The 19,103-nt window shown below is 33.2% G+C and overlaps 2 protein-coding genes across 2 annotated transcripts; both read left to right on the top strand.

Moving 5' to 3' along the window:
- The first annotated feature begins 426 nt into the window (after nucleotides 1–426).
- Nucleotides 427–10,763, top strand: LOC129950672 (ubiquitin carboxyl-terminal hydrolase 20). The gene is made up of 7 exons (XM_056062597.1): nucleotides 427–747; nucleotides 806–925; nucleotides 1,020–1,437; nucleotides 7,958–8,738; nucleotides 8,800–9,811; nucleotides 9,875–10,202; nucleotides 10,269–10,763. Exons 1-7 carry the CDS (start codon nucleotides 679–681, stop codon nucleotides 10,631–10,633), a joined length of 3,093 nt encoding a protein of 1,030 aa, XP_055918572.1. The 5' UTR covers nucleotides 427–678; the 3' UTR covers nucleotides 10,634–10,763.
- Nucleotides 10,764–14,556: 3,793 nt separating this feature from the next.
- On the top strand, nucleotides 14,557–15,998 carry LOC129949787 (40S ribosomal protein S23). Its single transcript, XM_056061436.1, has 4 exons — nucleotides 14,557–14,673; nucleotides 15,125–15,284; nucleotides 15,586–15,784; nucleotides 15,857–15,998. The coding sequence occupies exons 1-4, from the start codon at nucleotides 14,670–14,672 to the stop codon at nucleotides 15,923–15,925; spliced, it is 432 nt and encodes a 143-aa protein (XP_055917411.1). The 5' UTR covers nucleotides 14,557–14,669; the 3' UTR covers nucleotides 15,926–15,998.
- The last annotated feature ends 3,105 nt before the right edge of the window (nucleotides 15,999–19,103 follow it).

Genomic DNA, 19,103 nt, shown 5'->3' with positions numbered 1-19,103 from the left:
GAATCTGTTTCCTTTATTTCTTATTTCATTTGAATTCAGGTGTGAAGAAAAAATTCAAAATAAATTATTTGTCTTATTTTCTTACCGCATCTTCTTGAAAATAGTATTTTTTATTAAGTTAAAATTAGTTTTAGTCTGAATTTTCAATTCAAAGTTTGCCTCATTTTTACCTTTTACTCAAAAAAGAAACCATAAATTATGCAATCCTGCAAGAATAAAGTGCACATTTTTAGATATAAAAGAAAAACATAAATAAGAAAATGTATTCACTAAAAAAGCTAACAAATCTAATTTTCCATACCCAATTATATTTCACAACAAAATGTGTTTAATTTCAACCTTCTGAACTGTTCTCTTGTTCCGATCCTAAAAACTTCCGCAATATAAACTCACCTAAATAAATCGGCCAGTCCAATGAGTCCAACACCAACATTGAACACCGTCTTGCCTGAATGAAGAGTATTTACTTTTTTGTCAAAAATTTCCTTTCATCGATTCGAAATTTTCATTATGAATTTTGTATTATAATTATTTGAAAACACATGTGTTTAAATAGAGTTTTATATGCTCATCATTGTTTTGGAAACAATATAACCAACATTTATTGGCTGAATGGTGACAAACATCCTCTACTAACCCATCAATTTAATTTATTTTTCTTTAAACCGAGATCAAAAGATGAATAACAAATGTCAGCATATTAAAAAGTTCAACACCTCAACACATGAGATACAAAAACTTGAAAAAGTAAGTTCTTGCATTAATTTTAATATTGTATTACAATTATTCTAATGATACGTTTCAGGTAGCTTCGTGTGCAGTCTGTAAACATACAGGTCCTAACCTTTGGATATGTCTTCAGAGGAACTGTTTACAGGCGGGATGTTCGGAGCAGATCAAAGATCATAGCACTGCTCACTTTAAAGTATGTCAAATCATAAAACTTGATGACACCAACAAAAAAGAAAAAAAAAACAAGAGCAATTTGTGTATTTATGCTTGATTTTCTCTTCTAACAGGAGAACAGCTCGCACTGTGTGCATATGAATTTGTCTTCTCAGCGCATCTGGTGTTATTTGTGCGAAAAAGAAGTATTTTTTAGCAATGAAAAGGCGCCACTCCTCAATAGTCCACTGAATTTTGGCGATTATGATGTGGACGATGGCAATGGTGCATTGGGTTTGAATGACAACGAGGAGTACGAGAATGAAAAAGTGCGAGGCCTTGTTGGCCTGCAAAATATTGCGAATACGTGCTACATGAATTCAGCATTGCAGGCCTTGAGCAACATTCAACCACTAACTTACTATTTTTTGGATTGCGGTGATATAATCGAGCACTACGTAGAAACTGCTGCCAATAAGAGTAAAGCAGGGCTAGCTAAGAGCTATTACAGATTGATTAAGGATATTTGGTGCAATGAAAATGATAGTAAAGGTAATATTTACACATTTATGATTTTTAAATTATATTTTTGTGTCATGTTCAGCTAAAAAGTTGATCTCACAGTTTAAAAACGAACATTAGAATGACTAAAACAAATCGTAATAGTTCTTATCAGGTGCGAGGCTTTTTTCTAAGTTAAAATTACCTTGAAATATAAACAAACCACCTTAACTAAATACAAAAAAAACTTTGGAAAGTTGGGTTATTACTAAGCTTTAGTTATAAGCCTCATAAAGGTGGTATATATGAGTGTTCATAAACTTGTGAGGAGTAAAGACTGAATTTACGATTAAGATAAAAAGGCAGTTGAAATTTTATTAGGGAAATTAATAAATACATCGTAAAGCATGTCATTTTTCAGTGATTGTTTATTTTTTACCACAAACAATTTTGTAGACTTGCAACGTCATTGATTAGGGTTGCATTTTTATCTAAATCAAAAATGAACTTTGTAAAAGATTTATTGAAAACTCATTTTTATGAATGACTCTTATCAATAATTTGGGGCGTAATAAAAAGAACATATTTATAGAGTTTTTTTAGATTATTGTACAATTAACCTTACTCAAGGCATTGTAGAGTAAAAAAATATCAAATAAACTATCGTAATAAGAATCTAAACCTTTAGATTAGTATGTTTTGCAAATAGAATGGGATTTCTAAAATGGAAACATAAATCTGAGTTTCTTTTTCTTTGAGTTTATGACAAGCGTTAATATAATAATTTTCAGCAAACTTCTTTTGAATGATTTAAATCGGATATAAGTTACTAAATATTATTTAATGAACAAAATCTACAGTATAACTCACACAAAACAGATTACTCTGGTTGACAAAATTATGTTTTTTTCTGCTGCACATACTAAACAAATTAAAAGATTAAGTTGTCTTGAATTCAAATCTTACCTTTTCATTTTTCTATAACATCATAAAGATAATAAAGACAACCAAAAACAATAAACTGTATGATGGTTTTGCAAAGCCCAAATCTTTACCTTCTAGAAAAAGTTTGATATCTCACTTAGTTTTCGTAAATTTGTCATTGGTTATGAGATGACTTGTGGGTCTACATTTGACTCTATCTGGAGTTTTGAAAAACCATGAAAAAAATTAATTTATATTTTTGAATAATTCCTTTTAGAGTTAATTTTTAGTGCTGATTCCAAATTCAAACACCGGATTAAGCTTTTTGTGCTCAAATTTAAAAATACCCCATTTTCAGCAATTTTTAAATTTCCATAGAAGTTATTGTAATGGATCCGATTTGTCAAGTTGAAAATTTTGACATTTCTCGACGTTTCAAGGTCCCTAGAGTCGAAATAAAAGATTTTTAGAAATATGTCTGTGCATGCGTGTGAACGTACTTTCGTACGTCCCTACGTTTGCGACGTTTTTTTTCGTCGTCCATAGCTCAAGAACCAGAAGAGATATCGACTTCAAATAAATTTTGTTATACAGATAATAAGGCAGGAAGGGCTCTTAAGAAAATTGCGTGGGTGGTTTTTTTCCATAGCAGTTTAAAAAAAAAGGTGAACATTTTGGTAAACCCTAAATATCTCATGAACCAATGACGCAAGAGACATAAATTAAATTTTATATTATGCATTGTAACGTGATACCAAGCAAATGTATTTTTTGAAAAAAAAAATCCAATTAACCGTTTATTTTTCTAAATCAAAAAAAAACTGAGAAAAGAAATTTGGCACCTCGAAAATTTTACGAATACAAAATAATTTTATCTCCAAAACAATTTTGTGCCACCAAAAATCAAGTTTTTAACATCTGGTAAAATTTTGAGAAAAATCGAATTGACAGTTTTTTTACAAAAACTAGAAAATTTAACAAAAGTTGGTAAAAATTGATTTTCGACTCAAATATATTTTCAACAATTTGAGATTATAGCTTTTAACTAATTTTAACTTATAAGAAATATTGTTTTTAACATTCAGTAAAATTTAAAAAAAATTTCTAATAGACAATTTTCTTATAAAAAATAAAAACCTAAATCAAAACCAATACTAAAACTTGGTAAAATTTACTTTCGACGCAAATAGCTTTTCCAAACTTAAAAATATGATATTCAAACTATTTTTATTTCACAGGAAACATTGTTTTCGATATTCAGTAGTTTTTGTTTTTAAATCCAACAATCCGTTTTTTCATAAAAAAAATAAAATCTACAAAAAATAGTACGCAAATTTGGCAAAAACTGATGCTCGGTTCTTGATATCTCTCAAGTTAATTTCATTCATCCAATTTGTAAAAATTTAAGAAATTCTACTAAATTTGGTAAACATTTATTTTCGACTAAAAATCTATTTAACATTTCTATTTCTTTATATGAATAATATTGTTGGTAATTTAAAAATTTTAAAGAATAATTCAACTAACAACTTTTTTAACCCAACACGAAAACCTACAACATTTTAAGCAAGACAAATAGATAGACGGGATGGGAAGTTATCAGTGTGGGTCGCACCCCAGTCTCTTTTTTTAAAATATATTCCGAAAATTTGTTGTTATAACCTTAACATTATAAGCCCGTTTTTGTTCCTAAACTATCTTTTAACGTTCTTGTTTGGTCCTGTTGTGAATGGACTTAAAAAAGGCTTTTGAAAAAGTAACTTATTTTGAAGTAATATAACAACTCCACGACTGGGGAATCTATTCAAAATTAATAAAGGTGATCTATTCCTTCATGTCTAACAAAAGAATAAAGGTACGTGTCAATGGCTACTATTCATTAGAAAACACAATCGAAAACAGTGTGCCACAAGGATCTCCAATTTCAACAATGTTGTACAATACCTACGTAAATTCGTTTTTAAATTAATTGAACACTGTTGATCCACAAATCAAATCAAGTTTAACATTCGCCGATAACATTTTCGTTTTAAGTTCTGGTAGCCCATGCGCTCAATCAAATCAAACAGAAAGCACAAACTTGGTGCACAAATACTGGAGCTAAACTACCTGTTGAAAAAATGGAAGTTCTGCATATATGCAGAAAAAGATCTTGTCCGAACACAACTATCAATCTTAACAACTCTGCTTTTCACCTTAAAGAAAAAATTAAGAATTCTTAGTCTGATTTGCTCGAAAACTTGGAAATGGCATGCATACGCGAAGTTTGTAGCTGACAAGCGCAACAAATCCTTGAATCTATTCAAAATTATCTGACAAAAACACAAAGGACAGTACCAGAACACATCTATAAATATAGCACAAGCCCTCATACGGGGTGCCACACAACATAGCCTTTCAATCTATTCACACTGGACAAAGGGGAACGATCAGATGATCCAAATCAAAATGAATTCACTAATACGAAAGTCTATTGGAGCTCTACCATCATATACAAAGCCTCATAGACTGCAAACATCCGCTACACAAAATATGCAAATCTGGTTGCACAGTTTCCAAAAAAACGAAAATAAAAAGTGCACTCTATAATTCTATCCGATACCTTACATTTACTAATATCACCGAAACAGTTAATTACGACATCGATTCAACACCTTGGCTTTTCCCAAAAAGCACCATTGACATATCTCTAGCCAAAACGCTGAATTAACGAACACCGCCCTACATCTACAGAAAAAAATTTGCTGAAAAAATAACTACAGGACAATTTAATTGCATACTATACACAGACGCCTCGACAGCAGAAGAAACAACAAGTTATTGTGTATATAAATACGACAAGAAATGTGACAAGATCCTCTCACAAAAACTTACAACCCCAAACCAAAGTCCTTTTGTCGGAGAGGTAATGGCATTGGTTTAAACATCCCAATTTGCCAATGAAAGAGATGATACAACGGCTATTTGCAGTGACTCTTTGAGTGCAATACGCAAGATACTTCTACGTTCAATTATCCGCTCCAACTTCCCTAGAATTAATTTAATATGGTCCCAGGACACACAGGAATTCCAGGAAACGAAGAGGCAGACTCTGCGGCTCGTGAAACCATCAAAATGCCTCTGGAATTTATAATACCCCCGTTTGCATCTCCAATGTTCAAAATTGTCTCTGACAATATACAACGAGAAGCAGAAATACGTTGGAATAACTCCAATTACTTTTAAAGACAACATAAGACAACCTTAAGACAAGTAAATTACAAAAAAGTTTTTTTTTTTTTAAATAGATAAGATAATACAAATTTTTAAACGGAATATCAAAGTAAAGGATTTTAGGTTTCACAAAATTTCATTGAAGTAAAAAAACTACTTCATAAATTTACATAGCCTGAAAAAGCTTAAGATAGGGTTTTTCGAATTATAAAATTTGTATTTCAAAAACCTGACGTGACAGATTGATTTTGAAGATCGAAGTTCAATTCGATCGCCACCAACATTACATAGTACATGAGTTACAAATTGTTTGTATTTTGAGAAATTGAATTGTTGAGTTTTTGAAAATGTTTATTATGGGCCTCGAAAACGAATAATTTTTCAAAATATTTTTTACGATCAAGTAGTTGTGGGATCTTTATTGTCGAGGATGTGTTCATAGAATGCACTGGTTTATCCAAGTCGAAGTATATATATTTAGTAATTTGTTGTTGTTATTTTAGGGTACATCGGAGTAGATTTAAAGGGGATAAAATGATTTTAATGATGTCGGTATAGGCTTCAGTTGTGACCTTAGAAAATAATATCTTTCTTGTATGCTTGGTGAAGATATTGGTTTTGTGTAAAGAAGTTGAAAGCGAATACAAAGGTGGAATCGGCTAAGGTGATTGTTGATAAAATACAATCAAAATAATCGAATCTGATCTATGTAAGGTGATAATGAAATTCATAGGTAAAAAGCTGTCACAACAAAAGTGTGATGGTCAATTTCCAACAAATATGTCGTTCATTACTTTTAAGTTAGCTTTTTATTTTTTATTTTATAGGAATCATTTTAAAATTTTACCAAAGCAACAATGAATTGTGACAATTCTAATCTTAAATTGTTTAATCGAATTGAATTGCGTTTAATCATTTTACACATACTAAAAAAATCGGGATAGTCAACGTTACTATCAAAAATATGATAATCAATTATCACTTAAGTCGACTCCAGCCCAGGTTCATTTTTGGCTAAGTTCGCTTTCCTATGGGCATATTCACTTCAGTAAAGCCAAGAGTCCATATTTTTCAATTTTATAAGTTGATATTTTATAACTGATATGATTTCGGTGTTGTTATTGATGACTGAGATTTAGCCAGAACGTGTGATGCTCAAAATATTAGAAACATTATTTTCAATCTAAGAGGTTGACATCAATTTTTTTTAAATGGCTTTTAAAAAGTAGACGCACATTTTTATACATAAATAATAATACAAAATGTGGTTCAAATCATAAAACTATGAAGGCCGTTTTATAAAGGCAATATTTCGCACTTACAGGTTTATTTTGAGAAAGAATGTATTATGCTCAATATTGTCAATCTAACTATTTAACTTGCTTATTAATTAAATATTAACTTATGTTTAGCAACAGAAATAAAGTTATATTATTCCTGGTAAATTTCGTATTCTTTTCATTTTGCACTTTCAATTTAGATTTATTTGAATATGCTTCGTTCAATCTCTAAAAAGCTAAATTCAATTTAAATTAATTGTATGTATTTATAATACAGGCAATATAATAATGTATAACAGAAGTTTAAATTTAAATCGGTTTAACACCGCTCACCTTTCTTCAGATCACAACTCAAACTTCATATGTAGGAAACTCTGATTTAAGGGGGTCATCCCATGTGACGCCCTGTATTTTAAGGAATTTTTACGATTTTTTTTTACAACCAGTAAATAGATACAACTTTATTAAGTTTATTACCATTTATTAACAAAATTCGACAGTATAAATATAAAATTTGAATTAAAAATATTGTTAAGAATACGAGTTACACCGGTGTGAACAACTCCACCTCAAAAAAATGTGCCCCACGATTCCAGCTGATTGGCTTACCTAAAACAAAAAAAATAATAGGCGTTTTAGTCTGTGATCATACATGCATAGAAAAAACACAGTTTAGTTTAATGAGTCACTTACGCGCCGCTCAGAACGTGAGATTCGGTTGATCATAAGTATGGGCTTCGCGGCCTGACATTACTTTCGAATTACCTTCTTAAAAACGACTTAGAATTTTGAAAAATACATTTACTACCGTATTCTAGACATATTAAACTAGCATTTATAAAAAAAAAAATCGATTTTTTGAACCCATCACATGGGATAACCCACTAGCTCAAATGTGAAAATTTAACCCTCTCATCTTGAGCTTGTTTGCACGCCCCAACAAAACATAATTCCAAAACTTTTAAAGCTTTCAACCAAACAGAAAAGTGCAGTTAGTGAAAAGTCATATCTATAATTTGAAAATCAGTTAGTATTTGCGTCGTTTGTACGAATGTTTTCCTACGGTGTTGATTATAATATGTCTGTCATTATTTATTTAGAGAAACTGGTTCTAGTATTGTTTGTATTAAATTATTTATATTATTTAATTATAGATTTTATAGCTCCCCGTGGGATTCTTTATGGAATTCGGAGTGTTCATTCAATGTTTCGTGGGTATCAACAACACGATACACAAGAATTCTTGAGATGTTTTATGGACCAACTGCATGAAGAACTCAAGGAAACTGATCCAATTCCAATGAAAACTAATGTAAAAAATCAAGAACTTTACCACAAAGACGAAGAAATGTCCAATTACTCCTCAAGTTCGGCCTCCCAATCAGAAGGAGAATATGAGACATGCGACAGTGGAGTCTCGGAACAATCTAGTCTCTTTGAAGATTCATTTGCCCAAAACAAGCACTATCCAAGTTTGTCATTTATTTACAATTCTCCTTTAAGTTTACGCATTTCTGCTCCATTTGGATATCGCCAAAATATAAGTTCAAACAATCACAACACTAACAATGATATTGTTGTTTCTGTTGCCCAAAGGTCGATTATAAGTGATGTATTTGACGGAAAGCTATTATCCTCAGTACAGTGTTTAACCTGCGAAAGAATATCTACAAGAGAAGAAACATTTCAAGATCTTTCTCTTCCGATTCCTCATAGAGACTATGTTAATGTTTTACACCACGCACAAAACATCAACAACAACGTCATACGTTCACATTCGGGTGCGATGTGCAATGAACAGCTTAAATCAGATAGTTGGATTCGCTGGGCTTGGAATGTTGTCAGGGGTTGGCTTTGGGGGCCTTCGGTTACACTCCACGATTGTATGGCATCCTTCTTTAGTGCCGATGAACTTAAAGGGGACAATATGTACAGGTACTATATTATTTTCTTTTGAAATAAACCTTTCAATTAATATTTGCATTCATATCCATAGCTGTTCAAAGTGCAACAAATTAAGGACTGGTGTAAAATACTCTCGTGTTCTCGATCTACCTGAAGCGCTGTGTGTGCATTTAAAAAGATTTCGACATGATTTGTCGTACAGTTCGAAAATTTCGTCTTACATACACTTCCCACTAGTTGGATTCGACATGCGGCCATTTTTACACAAGGATTGCAATTCAAATATATCGGTCTACAACTTAGTATCGGTAATTTGCCATCATGGCACCGTTGGCGGTGGACATTACACGTGTTTTGCCAAAAACGATTTGACAGGCAATTGGTATGAATTCGACGATCAACACGTAACGGAGGTGTCTGCCGATGTCGTTCAAAATTGCCAAGCCTATGTACTTTTTTACCAAAAACACAATCCACGTATGGACGAAATAAGAACTCAAGCAAGAGAGTTTTCTAAACTTAATCCGCAGTTTTCGGACATACGATTTTTTGTTTCTCGAGAATGGATAAATCGTTTTAATACCTTCGCCGAGCCAGGCCCTATTAATAATTGGGCCATTCTTTGTCCTCACGGGGGTGTTCCACCTCACAAAGCCAATCTTATTAATAAAATTGCAGTCCCTTTGTCTCAACCGCTTTGGGATTTCCTTTATAAGAAATTTGGAGGTGGACCTGTTGTTAATCGCCTTTTTGAATGTGATGTCTGTAAGAGAACAGCAGAAAATCTTCAACGCCGACAGAAACAAGAACATGCTACATTTACCAAATTCCAGGATGACTTCCAGAACGAAGATGATTCTACTACAATATACGCAATATCAATGGCTTGGTTCAGAAAATGGCAACTTTTCGCCAGAGGAATAACAAGCAAAGACCCTGGTCCCATTAATAATTCGACGATATTGTCGAAAACAGAAGTAACTGCAAATAATCTTTTACCGGGATCAGACTATGCTCAACTTAATACCCATCTTTGGAAATTTTTTTATAATATTTATGGTGGTGGACCGGAAATAGTTTTACGTGGATCACTTAAAGAGGAGGTTAATTTTTGTTGTTTCTTAAAATTTAAAGCTTTTTTTAATTTAAATTTGTCCCCAATACAGACTTCAGATGATGAAAACATAAACATTGCGGAGAATGATGTGATTAGATTAAGTCCAGTGGAAGATAATTTGCCGGAAAATTCAGATGCTAAAGATAACTATTTGGGAAAGCCGAAAAATGTTACCTTTCAACCAGATAACACGATTTATGAAAACGAGAAAGCTAACTTATATTCCCGTGCAATAAGTGCCGATATTTCGGAAAAACATTTAAAGCAATCTTTGATAAAGAAGAAGCCCAAGGTGATATCTGTTAACCATAGTCTCAAGCGAAAATCGAAAAGAAGTCGCAATGATTTAAAGTCTGCAGGTCTCTTTGGCTTAAAAGGTAACGTTTTTTTTTCAATGTTTTTCAAACTTTGTCGTGTATTGAGTTTAAATTTCGTTTTTAAAGGCACTTACAACATTAGTGGAGGAAGTGAACATATGAGGGAATATAACGATGATTCCGGTATAAATCAACATTCCAATGAACCAGATTTTATGAACACATTTCAAAGTATACCACCATTCCATTATGTTTTGCCATGCAATGAAGGCCAACCTATGCAACAAGCGGCGGAAGTTTTATTTAACAATGATAGTTTGGGACGGAATAGCGGAAGTAAAACTAGTGCTGATAGTAATTCAACCTTTAAGAGTTATGAATCAAAAATTCCAAAGAAGCTACATAAGAAACAAAAACGTTTGAAGGGAAAGTCCAATCCAATTCATAATCACTCTAAAGAAGAAAGTGGAACTAGCGAAAATGAAACTTGAAAAACACTCACTATTGTTAATATATGTAATAATGTAAAAAAAATATGTTATTAAACTTAATATTATTTTATTGATTTTAAAACAGGTTTTAAAGTGTGCATGAGGGAAATAAAAGAATAATGCATTTTGAGTTTGTATTTAATTTTGCCTTTGAACAGTAATTCGTAACTTTTTTTTCGAGCTTAACAATAATTTCCCCTTTATACTCTTGAAGAAGCGTTCAGAGTCCTATGCTAACTCTTTAAGTGGTTGCAATAATTTTGTCCATGACATGGTGATGCTGTAGCAATTCTGCGAGAATGCCGCCAAGCCCTAAAGATTTTCACTGCTTTGATCTCGATACAGGGCCTGATTATGGGATTCGCGAAGAATCGTTTTGCTAGCGAGTTTTCCATTTTTCAATTATTGCTTTCGCTTTCTTCGTTTTGAATTCGACCAATTAAAGGATTCGAACGCGAATTTGAAATGTCATAATATTTCTTGCAATGATGATGTTTTTTGTTTTAATGTTTTTGTAATATTTAAATCAATGTAAGTCATACTTGAACGCTTTACATAATATTCGTATGTATTAAATAAACACTCTTATCATTTATGTGAATAAAGACATCCCCTGAAGAAGACGGCAATCACCGTCGAAACGTTGGGAAAAATCAGATGAAAATTGTTTTCATTTAATCATCAAAAAGATCAACAAAGCCGATGAGAATCACCACTTAATTGTTCGCAAATCAAACATAACATTTCTTGGCGAGTTGAAATCCGTCATCTTTTTTTTGGCGGATTCACATGATTCCTCAAATTCCTCCCTTACCCCATAATTGATTCCATTGTTTAAATTTAATATTGTTTATTGAATTAATCACCCCTAATTTCACGAATTCAATGAAAACAATGCCAAATTTGTGTAAAGCCGTCAAACCAAAAGTGTCAAATCAAATCACTGGAATATAGGAAGAAAAAGTCACACCAAAAGTGTCAAATCACAGGAATACAGGAAGAACTATTTTCGCTTCACGGCGAATTCGTTAATGAGGAAACACGGCGCGAGTCGAATTTGAAAGGTCGAGTTGAAAAGATAGGATGAAATCAGGCCCCAGATACCATCCTATCTTTGGATGAGAAGTAAACGGAAATTTGTTGCATCAGGCAACTTAAAAGATGTCAATGGCCAGTTCTTTTCTAAAAATGGTCTACAACTTAATCAAAATGGTCCTTCGTCCTGAGCTGATCCTCACACAAATCAAAAGGACACCAACTATAACTTTCACTGGGTGTGGTTTGGAGCTGTGAACCACAGTGAACTATTTGGTTATCCTGTCAATTGCTTTGATGTCGCACCTGTTAGCCAAAACTTTTGTGTAATTGCCTTTATCACATCTTACTCGCCCTTTTCTACCTACTTCCAAACTTTATTTCCTTTCTTTGATCTCTGCTCAGGTTTCTTCTAAAAGAAAGGTGTTGTTTTTTCTTTGCACACGACCTACAATTCCGGACATCCCGAAGACTGTTTTCTGAAGGCTTTAGTAATCGTGAAGTAATTAATTTAGTTTTAAGAAGCTTGGTGTCTTGGGTTCAAACTTGGTGACAGCAATCAACAAAATGGTTATCGTTGCTGAAATCGCTCTGACATGTCTTGGTCCTTTGTTACTATTGCCAACCTTAGCATTGAAGTCTATCATTACGTCTTTATCATTGTAAAATCTCCGCAAAGTGTGTTGTTGTTGACAGGTCAACTCCACTTTCTCAAGGGCCCCAAATGTATTTTGGGAGCAGTATTATAAGTTGGAGACTTCAACCATAATAGGTAATATATAAGCCTTAGCGTGATCATTCCTTAAAAGAAGTGATTCGTTCCATTTACGAAGGATGTCAACATAACCTGTTCTAGAGAAGGCTAAGAGCACTATACTTACAATTTTAGCTTATTTTTCAGTATGTCTTATCTTATCAAAAAGTTACTTACTTTCTTAAGGTAACCTAGGCCTTAACCCACATGCTACATCGGTCCCTAGCTAGTTGTCCCCAGTTTCACACGCCAAGTTGGTTAAGATCCTTTTTTACCTGCGTGCCCCATATAAGCCGCGGTCTTCCTCTTCTGCGCCGTTCCTAGGAATTGGATTTAAAGACTTAAGGAGCTGGAGTGTTGATGGACATTCAAACTACTTGAACCAGCAATCTAAGTATTTGAACTTTTATTCTTTTGACCAGATCAGGGTATAGACCTTATAGTTGGTCCACTCCTCCATAACGCTTTAAAAATTTGTTTATGCAATGTAAGATCGCACTATAGAGTTCGAGCTGCAGAGCAACTAGCCGATACCCTATCAAAAGTAAAATTCTGACATAACAGCTTTACAAGAAATAATATGAACTTGAAAAAACAGGAATCCAATGGACTTTATTTGCAGTCAACTGCTTCCTTTGAACCTACATTTTGACCAAGGCAACTAGTTAGCTGGTAAAGTGTCATAACTTCAAATTCGGAACTTTGCTTCACCAACCTCTTCTTTCAGTTGATCGTGCAAACACTATCAAAATCGTTATTCATTATAAAACACTCTGAAGGTCCATCACGATTTGTATTTTGTATTGCAAATAAATATTAATTATTTCAAATTTACAAGGAATCCTTTTACAGAAAGCATTAAATGAAGTTGTGCAGAAAAAAAAAATAATCATGGAGTAATAAAGTTCAGATTTCAATTGAATGAACAAACATGATCAACTGTCATTTTGATGAAAGTAGACTTGACTTAATAGTTAGGGAGATTTTTCTTGACTTACTTTCCAGTCAACTTTCCATTAAAGTTGACTTAATTGGAAGGTTATCTTTTGGCACCTTGCCAATCAGATAGTAGCAACTAACTTGCTAACTTTCAAGTCCCTTATCTCGTCTGAACCTGCCTGTTGACTTTAATCGAAAGGTTATACATACACTCATCACGTGTGAGGGAAATTTCAAAACACCAGCCATAAAAAAGTTCACGGAAGTCCTACGGAAGAGTCTCCTGATGAAGTGGGGGTGACTTACCACAAATAAGTCGACAAAGGCCTTCCTGAGGTATTACGTTGTCGAGTGCCGCCTTCTGTCACCTAATAAGTTACTTTGCAAATCACCTGGAAGTCGGCATATATACTGACAAGTGGAGATAGTTTTATTTTTATTTGTCTTTTAATGCAAAAAAAAAGTGAAAAGCGGCTGTGAAAACATACGAAAATAAAACGATTTAGATTCAAGACAACGTTCATACATCTTCCTTTTCTTATGTTTGTTTACTTTTTACAAATATTCTGCATCTTTTCATCAATTCAATTCAAATGACATATTTCTGTTAATAAACATTTTTCATTTTTAATGATAGCTATAAACGACCTGCTAAAAAATTCCAATGATTGGTTTCAATGATGAGAATTAAAGAAGTACATAGTTATGACCATAAAACACGCTTTTTGTCTGTTTGTATCAAAGCAATTTTGGTAAAAGTGCTCTATGTAATTAAGCATAAAACATTAACTTATATTTTACCCAATTCAATGCGAGAAGGGGAAAGATCAAGGTTTTGACAGATTAAAATGAATTACAAATCTATATTACCAATGGAAAACCTCAATAGTGTCACACCCTACTAAAAGTTGAAGTTTTTACTGATTTATATAATCAATCAATGAACGTAGTCAAGACTTTTATTAATTTTTCTACGATTTGTACAACAATTCATATTTTTATGTTGTAATTAAATTGATGCAATATAATCTTACATTATTAACACCGATATAACTCAACTCCAATTCAAATAACAAAAAACCTGCGCCGAATGTTTCGACCCGGTTTCAACTTCATCTCTCGATTCTGTTTGTAAACGTAGTAATGAACGGTAGATCATTTTTTCGTTAAACACGCCAAATTAAATGAATATGGACTGCCCTTAACTTAACGAAACATTTGACTTAACTAAAAAAATGGATGAACGTCGTGTTTTTGGCAGCGCATCGTTCTTTTATTTCCGCCATTGCCTGAAACAGTTTGCGAAATATGGGTAAGTTGAAATTAAAAGTTAATTTTTCGGTTTTTAATTCTATTTAAAAATTTTTTAAAATAATTTGAACAGTTAATAAAGTGTAAAGTTGCTGAAAATTTTCAATTCATGACAATTAAGTGCGGTTTTAAGTAATAAAATGCCTAAGTCGGTGGTCTTAAGAATTTTTTTTCTTCAATCCGATTGACTTAATCGTGAAAAATCTACTCGATCAATTAATAATTTGTGTAAATTATGCATTGAAACGAAGCATAGCTTATTCTAAATGTCGGTCATTGTTAATTTCTATTTGTCCTTTTTATATAAACGAGTACCTCATTGGGTTTCTTTGATATACCTAATGGACCCGGTGAAAATGGCGACTTGTAGTGTAGATACATAACTATGTAGTACATACTTTTTGTGATGTGAAATGAAACGAAGTGAAGTAAAATAAAATTGTCCATTGCAGGTAAACCACGAGGTCTAAGAACCGCCAGGAAGCACGTTAACCACCGTCGGGACCAACGATGGGCCGATAAGGACTACAAGAAAGCCCATCTTGGAACAAGATGGAAGGCCAATCCTTTCGGAGGCGCTTCTCACGCCAAAGGCATTGTGCTTGAAAAGGTGTAAGTATCTACCGCTTTAAAAAAATTCATATTTCCTTGATTTTAATTTGTATTAAAAGAATTATAGAGAATATATAACTAACTGTGACTTAAAAATGGATTCTACGACTCGCAGTATATTTTTGTGTTTTTGTTGTGTCCAATGTCAAATCACAGGAGTATACTGTGAGCTGTTAAATTTGTTTACATCATTGGCTTGACGGTGAATAATAAATAAACCATTATTATTTTTTAATGCTACAATTGTTATAGAAATTGTTTTCTAATTGCATTTTTTTGTCTTATAATTTTTATAATCTAGAGGAGTTGAAGCTAAGCAGCCTAACTCTGCCATTAGAAAGTGCGTCAGGGTGCAATTGATCAAGAACGGAAAGAAGATCACCGCATTCGTACCTCGTGATGGTAGTTTGAACTACATTGAAGAGAACGATGAAGTCTTGGTTGCAGGATTCGGTCGTAAAGGTCACGCTGTCGGTGATATTCCCGGAGTCAGGTTTAAGGTAAGCATGCTTGAATTTTTCTTTTGTTTGATTTTGCAATACCATTTACCTCTTGTTTCTTTTTGATTGAAGGTTGTAAAGGTTGCAAACGTTTCCCTGCTGGCCCTGTACAAAGAGAAGAAGGAAAGACCACGATCTTAATTTAATTATCAAGTGTTAGTTTACTTTTTTACAAAAAACAACATGATAACAATAAATTGATGTTATTAAAAGATCACGTGTGTTCTAATAAATTATTTGCTAGTTGAAAAGTGGCTAACCCGCCCTCGTTAAAAAAATAAAACAAGCTTTCTAATTTAAAATAACGTTACATTTATTACATTAGATGTTAATTTTCCATTTGCTTGATAATGTGGAATCAGGTCACCAATTTTATTGCAGCCGGCACAAACTTGGATATATTTCAAAAGAAATCAATTTTTAACAATTGATATGAATTCAAAAATCATTACAACCAATTTACGCTCCGGTGTAAACGGGTCAAAATGAAATATGGCTGCTCAAGTAAAAATAAGTCAATTATATTGCCATGTGTTATATACAAATGATTCGCACGTAAGATGTAAAGGAATGGAAGAGATAGATAAATTCTGAAGAAATGTTTTTGGCCACCATTTTTTTAATTAAGCTACTTGCTAAGCCGGTCCATCGAAACCGAAATAGTCAAATAAATAGCTCTCTGGAAACCGAGCCATTTCACAGCTTTCATTGGAGTTGATTGATTTTTGGGTAATTGGATTTTCAAATTGTTGGAAACTTAGTTGATTCGGACGATGTCAGTTACCAATTTGCAAGACATTAGAATATCTAAAAAAAATCAAATCTAGAGAGACAAATTGAATATGCAATTTCGAAAAGGGCACATCTCTGAAATTTTTAGGAATTGAAAAAAAGAATTATTTTTCAAAATAGTGCATACATTTTATTTTTTCGTGTGTACAGGCGATGACGTTTATGGTAGAATTAATACCAGAGATGTGCTATCTTAATGGGTAATAGACAAGCAGTTACCTCACATTGGTATAAACAAAGTTTTGACAAAATATCCGACATGTGCCCTTTTCGAAATTGCATATTCAATTGACTTAAAGTGGCACGAAACCAAATGGTTCAGTGGTTTGGGGACGTCTTGAGTAGGTTACTTGTAGCTTATAAAAATGCGAAGTATTTTTGTAAGCTTTATAGCAATTTGTAATAATGTAGAACTCATTAGAAATAATTTTCCGCTTATTTTAGAAGACTAAAATTTCAGAGTAGGTTCCATTCTTCAAAGAGAAACATATTGGTGGATGAGCATAATTGCGGTCCTTCTATTCCAGTGGTCAAACTAAAGATTGGTTAATTCCTTTATTCATTGGTTTCAATGCAGATATTCACATAATAAGTTCTCTGTAACGTTAACTGTCTTTTAGTACAATATTTGGGTGTTTCCATCTTCGAGGCAACTTAGCACTCTTGTCGAATCGATCCGATCATTGGTAATTTGTTTCGTAAACTAAATTTTTAATTTCACTTTATAAGGCGAAAACTTAGCAAATGTTTCATTTTTTGATCTTATATTTTTCTTAGGTTTCATTTTGATTCCAATGTTCCCTTCGCTATTTAAGAGTTATAGCTATCAACTACATAGATACAATACTAGTGGAATTTATTATAAGCTCAAAAATAATTATGTTTATTTTGTACAATTTGGTGAAACGAGGTATGACATTGATAAGAATTTGCGAGCACAGAAGGGGCTCTGCTTAGGTATTTAGATAAGTTTTAAAGTACTTTTTTTAAAATATTATATCTGAGGCTAACATTATAAATTTAATTAGTGTTTAGTGATGATCAGTAGCGGATGGTGTGAGCAGTACCATGCGTCCTTGAACCTAGATACGATATTTGATAGCAATATTTTTAATACATGTCTATCAACTTTGTTGATGAACTGTGAATTTTATCATTATTGTGAATGATTTTTTGACCTACTTGGTATAACGGATATCAACAAAATAGACATCTATTTTCATATCAACCACAAATTCTTGGTTGATACGTCTCAAATACTTTTTAATTTAGAAAAATAATTACTTTTTTTTATTCTCTTCATAGAATAAAATATAAATATAAAGAAACAACGATTTGTATGAATTATATTTTAAAAATTACTTTTTATTGACGGATGTTTAATTCGGTTGCTATATGTTGGTATATTTTCCGCATTTTTTTTATACATGTTAATTTATTGAACCATAAAAAGTGTATATACATTTGGCTTAATTCTAACATAAATAATATTTAACAATAACTTAAATTAAAACATTTGTTGGTACAAAGGGGGCCTAAATTTATACATTGTTAAATTATGAAAAATTAGCATGTGTTTAACATGAAGTCGATGGCAAAAAAAACAGTATCGTTGTCTAGGTGCATATCGGGTTGTTCAGTCCCGGTTGTCCTGATGGAGGTTGGTTAAGCGTTCAGCCGCGGTAGTATGCTGGCCAGCATAGAACTTCAGTGGGGAGTTTGTCCAAGATATCCATACGACAAAGGTAGGTATCTCGGGTCCGGGTGTCGTTCCTGATTAGTCATCCTTCTCATTAATTGGTTAGGGTAGGGTGCCTGGCGACTTTGGGGATCATCTTCCTTGCTGCCTGTGCAAGGAACTGGTCAAATGGCTTGATTTCGGCTTCTTCGATTGTCATGGTGCTTCTGTCGTTGACGGTCGAATTGTAGATAAGTGCATATCCTTAGTATCTTCCTCTCGAAGACTTTAAGTTTTTCTATTGAAGCTTTTGATATGGTGAACTATATCGGAAAACTATAGGTGATAACAGGTCTTAGCAGCTGTTGGTAGTATATCAACAGTTTCGTTGGTTTACTCAATCCTGTTTTCTTCTTCAAGAGAGGATGAACTGGATGGATTGCAATGTTGGCCTTTATTATCACAGCCTTAGAGTGTGGGTTGAAGCGTAGCAGCTCATGGAAGTGTGTATTCCCAGGTATTTGGCGTTCTTCTTTGCTTTAATCTTTGATCCATCCGGAAACGTCAGAACAAGGTTTCGGGCTACCGCCGCCGATCTACAACGGCTGTTGTTGGTGACGGGTCTCCGGAAGCACACCAATTCCGATTTGGAGGTATTTATCCTTATTCCCACTTCTGGAAACACTCGTAGAGTCTGCTTATGTGTGTTTCTACTCTGCGATCGTAGGAAACATCTAGGACGAATAGGTGAGAGAGTCATCCGCAAACAGCAGGTTCTCACAATCCATTGGCTGGTCAGATGTCATCAGGCTATAGAGGAACGCTCCAAGTTTCGATCAGTGGGCGACT

The sequence above is a fragment of the Eupeodes corollae genome, chromosome 3 (assembly GCF_945859685.1).
Source record: "Eupeodes corollae chromosome 3, idEupCoro1.1, whole genome shotgun sequence".
NCBI classification, from domain to species: Eukaryota; Metazoa; Arthropoda; class Insecta; order Diptera; family Syrphidae; genus Eupeodes; species Eupeodes corollae.
Note: the sequence above shows the minus strand (reverse complement) of the source record. Positions and strands in the feature narration are given on the sequence as shown.